An 8,162-nucleotide genomic window follows, 5' to 3' on the forward strand; every position below is an offset into this window, starting at 1 on the left:
TAAGGGCTTTTGGTTTCCTATATTTCTGCAGGCGTCCGGCACGGAGTTCGGCTTCATTCGTTTCTACATGCCTAGTTGTAGGCTAGCTTAGATAGACGACCTAGGCATGGCGCCTTTAAGGCAGCCGAGACTAGTAAGGACTTGGATAAAAAAAAAAAAAAAAAAAGGATACGCCTCCGGGTGTGCGGCCGTGACCCGTCTAGAGCGTCCGGCTGGTGCTAACAGCGGTGTCTACCCTCACTACCGCCTCTAGAGGCGCGTTGCTGGGCCTGCTAGTGCAGCTAGTAGTTAAAGCCGGTAAGATCTAGACAGCACTTTCCTAAACAGCACGTTTTGCAAGTTGATAGCAAGAGACGTTGCAGTCCAACTCGCTCGGCTTCCCTCGCTTTCATCTTTACTTACATCTCCGTGGCTCTCTTCGCTTACTCTCTTTTGTCTTCTTTATTTTCTTTTCAGTCGGATTATTCTAAAAGCAAATAGAATCTTCTTCTCTCTTAGTGGTATTATAACGAGATGTTATCACAAGATAACAAAAGTCACTGTAAAGCTTAGGGTTCTAATCAAGGAGAATAGGAGCAGTGCCAAGATATAGTCAATAAGGTTGAGAATTAATTATCACGAGGTGATAATTGGATCAAGTTACAAAGAATACAAGACTCTTATTTGAGTTAAGCACACTGTTCTAAGGAACAAGAACAGTGCTGCTTATATACTGCAGCCTAGAGCAAGTACCTTCGTACCTTGCTTAGTGTGATTAGTTGTCACATGACGCTTAGCACTAATTACTCTTGTTCAGGCCCGCCGCGGTCTGAGTTGTGGTAGGCAGCCGCTCTAACCATTCCGAGCCGTGCCAGATAGCGATCGCAGAATAGGCCTATTAGACCACCTTATAGACGGATTTAGTCCGCTAAAGAGAGAGACGGAGGGCTCTTACGCGTCAGCTCTAGTCCCGACCGCAAAACCGTTACGGACCCGAATCTACACCTACACCTGGACCCGGCTTCCGACATATGCTTAGAGTCAGCGTCAAAGTTGGAGTGCGACTCCGATCTAGATACAGATTCAGACGTAGCTTCGGACTTCGATTCTGAAAGCGAGCTTCTACGAAAGAGGATCGCTTACCACAAGGGAGTGGGACAGGCTAAATTAAGACGAAGCGATTGGTTAAAGAGACTCGTTGAAGGAGAAGTGGAGTATTAGTAGGAGTAAGTCTATACCTTGCATAACCTTCACTTGTATCCACTGCTGATAAGTTCCATCTAGCTTCTATCGGAAGATCAAGGCCGATTCTAATGAGACTCTCTCTAAGTGCGAAGCGGAGACAATCAAGATATATCCTAAGGAGCGCGTCGTAAAATTCCGGATCAAGAAAGAGAGCTTAGTCAAGGCTTACTTGAAACGCTTTAGTTGTGCATATACGGATCTGGCGAGTCATCGCATGGACAATAGGACCGAGCTTGACATATAAGACGTATGTATGCTAGTATGCTCTTTTGCCGGAAGGTAGGACTAACTGCTAGTAATGGGTTCCTATTTATCTAACGCTAATATACAAGTTGAACACCTCGGAAAAGGATAAACTCGCTATGTACGTGCAAGATCTATATATCGTCATTCGTGCGCACTGGGTTGAAGATACTAAGACTCTCCACGGTTGGCTCCAGGTGGAGATTTTTTTTTAAATCCTTACTAGTTTCGGCTGCTATAAGGGCGCCATACCTAGATCGTCTATCTGAGCTAGTCTATATTGGGTATATAGAAACAAATGAAGCCGATCTCCGTGCCGGACGCTTGCAGAAACTGTCACGGTTTGGACTTGGTGTTCCTCGGTGTTCGGATCTTTGGTTGTTCCGGAGTCACGTGATTGGGTCACGTGCTCCACTTGCGGAGTTATCTTCCCGTTTTCCTTGCTGCACCTTCCAACCTCGTGCAACGTCTTGTATGTTACTCCAACAAATCAAGTTTTAGTATCAAGCCTCCCTGCATCGTGACAGAAACATAGGAAATCAAAATGCCTCAGTAGATCAGATCCTGCAACAAGCCATTATCACTCTTTCAAAAAGTATTACCCTCCGCTGCCAGCCGCTGCTCTATATGCCAATTGGCTGCTTCATTGTGCCACCGCAGCGTGTTGCTGTCGGGTAGCCCTCTCTAGTCCTACAAACATCGTCTTCACTCTCCGCCAGTCTCTATTCATCGTACGGTAAGTTGACTCCCTTAAATTGGCTGAGGAGTCTTGTTGCTGCCATAAATCTTGCTGCCTGTGCAGGTTCCGTTAATAAGGCCTTGTGGTTTCGTGGTTGACCTAGTCCTTGCCATATCTCGCTTCTTAGCACCGCTTGTTGAGGGTATAGCATTAGCACGTGCTTAACGTCTTGCATTCCTGTGCCGCAGGGGCATTAGTTGTTGTCTTCTGCTTTAATGGCCGCCAGGTAGCTCCGGAGTCCAATCTTGCCAGTCCGCATCTGTGTGATGATTGAACTAAGCGGTTTCGGCGCGTCGGCATAGATAGCCATCCTGTTCTTCTTGCTTGGAGCCTTCACCACCCGGTATAGCTCCCTGCCTGTAATACCGTTCGTCCAGGCATCATTCTAGGCTCTTTTCAGCATAAGCTTATACTCCCTTCTGCATGCAGAGCGGAGGCATCTTAGCTGCTGTAATCGCTCCGCGGTAGGGCCCCTCTAGCGCCCGTTGCCGCGTGCTCCCCTTGGTCTCCAGCCTGCTGCTCTCTTGGCCAGCTCGTCGACGTGTTCGTTGCCTGGCACGTCCGTATAGGCAGGGATCCAGCGGATCTCCGTCTCTACGCGTGCTCCGGAAGCACATTAATGAGGCGGACGATCTCTCTTAGGATATACTGGCCTGATTAGTTCCTTAGCCTCCGTGACGAGTGGATTGCGGCCTGGTTGTCTGTGAAGATCCAGACCTTCCGGATTGATCCAGCGTGCTGGACCGCCATCGTCAGGGCCTGCTGTATACCCACCAGCTCGGCGGAGTACACGGTGCTCCACTTGTTCGTGCCCATATAGGCTGCTGCCTCTTGATTCTTGCTAGGAGCCCATGCTGTGGCTCCTACATGCCCGCCAATCTCGCTCCCATCAGTGTAGACTACTAGCTACCCTCTCAGGGGCTGCTGGTTGTTAACCGTTAACTCTTCCTGTATCGCCTTTAGGATATCGTCGTGCTGCTTAATTGCCTCTTCTGCCTCCGGCGCTATGGAGATCCTCGGTGGGTTCCACCATGGCTCTACTATAGCCGGCTGCTGGTTCTCGATATGGCGCAGAGCATTATCTCCTAGCTTCTTCCTCATCGTGCTCTCTAGCTTGTAGAGAGGGCTGGACCATCTCTCGTTTGCCAGGCTATCCTCTGCTAGTCTCCTGATTCTCCGTATCCTTCTGTAGAGCGGCGTGCCCATGATTCGTACCACCGTGGCTGATAGCGTCTTGCGGAGTTGCTGTTCCATTGGTAGGATATCGAGTTCGACTTCTAGTGCGGCTTTGGCTGTGGTTCGGAAGCTGCCGCTGATAAAGCAAAGAGCTTTATGCTGGACAGCCGCAAGCTTCCGGATACACTCGTTAGCCTTCCCCTTTGTTCCCCAGCCTCCTTCTGGGATAAACCACGTGCTGCACCCGTACAGCATCCTTGGTAGGACGGTTGAGATGTAGAGCTGGCGCATCTGCTCTAGTCCCACCCCCATATTGATCTGGCGATTGCTGCCAGCGCTCTTGTCTGTTGCTCTGCTGATTTGATAGCTTCCTGGAGGTGTGCATTGCCATTCAGCGCTGAGTTAAGGTAGACCCCTAGGTACCGCGCTGAGTGGGACGGTTGAATCGTCTGTGTCTCGCCGTCTAGCAGTTAAAGCACTAGCGGCATCTCGTTTTCCTGGATCTGATCCTTCGTCTTGGCGAAGTGCATCAGCTGGTACTTCCCTGGGGCAAATACTGAGGCGTGCCTCCTTGCTAGCCTCAGTGCTTTTCGATGCAGCCAGTTGAGCAGGAGGACGTTATGCTCGATCGTTTCTAACGTAACAACGATAGCAATATCGTCGATATACCCTGTGATAAGGATACTAGTGTTTTCGTCCTCCATCTCTAGCGTGTCGGCGTTATAGAAAAGGTACAGTATTGGTGAGAGCGGTGACCCTTGCGGGATACCTGTGTTGATGGTAAACTGCTGCGTGAGGCCCTCTTGCAGCCGAATGGATGAGGTGCGTGTAGTGAGGTAGCTTTGGATCCACTCTACCATTTCTGGGGGTAACTTCCGCTTGCGGAGGTTGTGTAGTAGTCTCTCGTAGGAGACGTTGTCGAATGCTTCTGCTACGTCCAGGAATAGGACGCTGGTTGCCTCCGGCTGTCTTATCCGCCATCCTGCGTGGATCCTCTCCATAAGTAGGTGGACTGCATATTCGGTGGAGGAGGCCTTCCTTCCTCCACAGTGGGTGATTGGCAGAAGTTGGTAGGTCTCTACCACGTGTTGGATCCTCTTGGCTATCACGGAGTCCATGATCTTGCCGAGTGTGTTCATAAGGGCGATTGGGCGGTACGATTTTGGCTGTGTGTAGTCGGATTTGCCTGCCTTGCGGAGAACGACTGTGGTTGTGTCTTTGAATGGTACTGGGCAGTGCTGGAGGTCGACGCAGCGGTTGAATACAACCGTCGAGGCTGGCACCAGCGTCCCTCCTGCCATTTTCAGTACTCTGTTCGGTATTTGGTCCGGTCCAGGCGCCTTATCCGGAGAGACGTCTCTCAGCGCTTCGCTGATTTCCTCCTGTGTGATCCTTGGCATCGGTATTGGCTCTATATAGTTAAAGTTGAACGTGTCTGAGAGGTCGGCTGGCGGCGGTTGCGGGAAGAAGACCTCCTTAAACGCCCGTGCTTTCCCTTCGAGTGTGGTAGCTGTTTGGCCGTTATTGGATTTGATGTCCGGCGTGAACGATGATGTCTGAGCTGTCTTCCGATTCTTAGCCCATTTAGCTAGTCTCTATAGTCCTGCCATATCCCTCACTTGTACTACTCTTTCCCTATCGGCGTTCCGATTTGCGAGGCTGATTGCCTTCTTCTGCCGTCTCTTTGCTTGCTGCCATTCGATCAGGTCCTCGTCTGATCCTGTTGCTAGGTATGTCCTCTTGCACCTCTTAGCCTCCTGTAGAGCCTCCGTGCATTCTGGGGTCCATCCATGTCTTGATTTCGCGTGCAGACGCGTCTTCGGCGTCGACGCGTCTACTACCTTTAATAGGGCGCCCTGGATAGCGCTCACTGCCTCGTCCAGGTCTCCCTGTGTCCTGATTTGTTCGACCTGCGGCATGTGCTCCTGCAATACCTGGTTGAACTTCCTCTTATCTGTCTGGCTGAAGAGCCGTCTTTCTATCCCCTCCTGCCTCTTTACCCTATACCCAGCTGGGTATGGATCGGCCTATGGTTTGAGTCCCCTTCCACTACCGTATTCACGTCACACTCGATCAGGTGTTCGACGAGGTCCTCTGTGGCGAATACTAGGTCGATTGTGCTGCCTGTTCTTGCACGTCCCTCCGGGTTTCGGGTGATTGTCCCGGGTTCTAGGCAGAGAGAGAGTCCCCATCTATGCATCAGGTCCTTCCGGTAGTCGACGGACGCTTTACATGACGTTGGGACTCCCTCGCCCCCCCATTCACTGTCTTTTAGGTTGAAGTCTCCCACTACGAGGTTGCTATCGTCCCTGGTTCTTTCCAGCGCGGCGTCCAGCTCCGGCAGCGCGCTGTTAACTGGTATATTCTCTAGGTGCTCGTGGCGTGGTCCTGAGGCGTCTAGGTTATATACGTTGTGGATTGAGATGGTGTTCTTCCTTCCCTCATGTTGGTACGTGATATGGACTGTGTTTAGGCATCGTCCGAAGTCGGTGATGCGGATATCCTTAATTGGGATATTCTTCTTGATGAAGAAGCACACTATAGCCTTCGGGCTCTGTGGGTAGTATGTGTGGTACCGGTCCTTTACTGGGTTATGCGTTATCCTATCCTTAAACCGCCAGGGCTCTTGGATAGCGATAACGTCGTACTTCCATGTCTCCTCGTTCCTCATCAACTCCGCTATGACTGTATAGCTCTTGCGAACGTTGTACTGTAAGATTGAGAAAACCTGGTATGGTTGTACCGGCATTACTCTTCCATGGCGTCAGGATCCTGTGATTCCTCGGTTTCCTGGGAGGCTCCTGATACCGCAGTCGCTGCGGTTGAGGCGTTTGAGCCTACTGCCGATACCCCACTGACCTCTGATGATGAAGACCCGACTGGGTCGGATCTTACTACCTCCTCTACTAGCTCGACACAGTCTGCTAGCTCGTCCTCCCCGTCGTTGTGGCTCTAGGCCTGTTTAAGTGGCGACTTGCTTCTAGTGCTGTATGTTCTGCTGCTGCTAGCATTGGTTGGTTCGTCCCGCGGTTGTCTTGTCTTCGGCACGTCCAGGGCTAGTACCGGTAGCCCGCACAGTGTCGTTTTCTTCCCTTTACCCGTAGCAGCGCCGGGTGTTCTAGCTGGGCCTAAGTCTACCCTTGGTCTCTTCTGGCCTCTCGTTGTCGTGGCCGCCTTGGTTGGCCTTGATCCTGCCGTGAAGATCGGCGTTTGTGTGCTGCCTAGCGAGGGAAACTCCTGCGGGGTGGATGATCCAACCGCTGAGCCTCTCTGCGATACTGACGGTGATAGGGTCAGGTCTTCTGGGTAGAATGGCTGTAGCTGTATAGCGGCTTTGACCGCCTTGACGCGTTCGATCTCCTTCCTATACTCGCACTGGTTGGACCATGCGACGTGGTTGCCGCCGCAGAGGCAGCACTTCTTCTTCCCCTCTTTATTCGGGCACTCCTTCGTCCCGTGCGTGGTCTCTGCACAGTGACCACATGTATCGTCCTTCCGGCATTAAGATCCTATGTGCCCGTATCCGTTGCATTTATAGCACTACTTCATGCGCGCGGCGGGGTCGAAACGCTGAGTGGTCTTCAGGCATCCGTCGCACGTGAGGGATTGAGCACCGATCGCCGCGTTCGCCCCCTATCTCGTCTGGAATGACGCAATGAGGGAGGCAACCTTCTTCCCCTCTCCCAGCTTGGTAAGCCAGGTCAGGTTCTTGATGGTATACCCTCCGATCAGCGCCTGGTTCTCCATACAGAATCTACCGATTTCCGCCTCTTTCTTGCTTAGATCAACCGACTTGACGGGCACTCCGCGGAGCAGCACCCCGTAGGTCGGCACCTGCACCGCCGCCTTCTCTCCCAAGCTCTTTTCCCACTCCTCGTGATGGCATACCAGTTCCTCGGCCATCTTGGCTGTTTCGGCGCGCAGCAGGATGTCGCCGCTCGGAAGGATCCGTGCGGCGTTGAACCGTGCATTGTTAGGGTTAGGGTTATATGACAGCCATCCTACTATGCGTACTCGTTTACAATGAAAACTAACTAGTAATAGTACTCGCTGATGCCGTTCCTAATGCTTCTGTAGCAGTCTTCAATAGTACACTGTCACTTTCACTAATCCACAGAACAAGTAGGACAGCATCATCGTCTATACCCTAGCCTATCTAGAAGTCTGCGATATCTAGAAACAGATCTCTTCTCTCCTGCATTTTCGTTGGATGTGTGCGGAAGCAATGTTGGCCTTTCCTGCGCGGTATTCCTCGCGTTAGGTACCGTCGCTAATATCACGAATTAGCCGCAAATAGCCTTAGCTAGACGCTAACTTTGTTCGTCGTACCTAGTGATCTATTTATAGCTCTAATAGCCTGTCTTAGACGTTGGCATCTTTGATGATTGAATCCTAAGGCTGTTTCGAATCCTTGTAACGCCCGTGTATACATATCTTGCGCCTCACTTAGCTTACCCTGATCCACGTAGCGAAGGCCTAAGTTAATGACTGTGTTGAGTGTTGATGTATGCTCTGGTCCGAGTGCCTTCTCTTTTCCTTCTAGTGCCCGCTGGTACATCTCCTCTGCCTCACCTAGCTTGCCCTGATCCACGTAGAGGTTGCCTAAGTTGTTGACGGTGCTAAGTGTTGATGTATGCTCTGGTCCGAGTGCCTTCTCATATCCTGCTAGCGCCCGCTGGTACATTTCCTCTGCCTCGCCTAGCTTGCCCTGGCCCCTATAGAGGTTGCCTAAGTTGTTAACTATATCGAGTGTTGATGTATGCTCTAGTCCGAGTGCCTT

The 8,162-nt window shown here is 51.4% G+C and overlaps 2 protein-coding genes across 2 annotated transcripts in view; both read right to left on the reverse strand.

The window, feature by feature from the left end:
- Positions 1 to 6,334: 6,334 nt before the first annotated feature.
- W97_04983 (uncharacterized protein) lies at positions 6,335 to 7,285 on the reverse strand (the record flags this gene model as incomplete). Its single annotated transcript, XM_007782871.1, has 2 exons — positions 6,335 to 6,874; positions 7,052 to 7,285. 2 exons carry the CDS (start codon positions 7,283 to 7,285, stop codon positions 6,335 to 6,337), a joined length of 774 nt encoding a protein of 257 aa, XP_007781061.1.
- Positions 7,286 to 7,731: 446 nt separating this feature from the next.
- W97_04984 (uncharacterized protein) overlaps positions 7,732 to 8,162 on the reverse strand; it is a gene marked incomplete at both ends in the record, with an annotated part of 3,315 nt that continues 2,884 nt past the window's right edge. Inside the window, 2 exons of the mRNA XM_007782872.1 lie at positions 7,732 to 7,739; positions 7,838 to 8,159. Of these exons, the coding sequence (XP_007781062.1) occupies positions 7,732 to 7,739; positions 7,838 to 8,159 (330 nt within the window). The remainder of the gene's footprint in view (positions 7,740 to 7,837; positions 8,160 to 8,162) is intronic.

This window comes from Coniosporium apollinis, assembly GCF_000281105.1.
Source record: "Coniosporium apollinis CBS 100218 chromosome Unknown supercont1.23, whole genome shotgun sequence".
NCBI classification, from domain to species: Eukaryota; Fungi; Ascomycota; class Dothideomycetes; genus Coniosporium; species Coniosporium apollinis.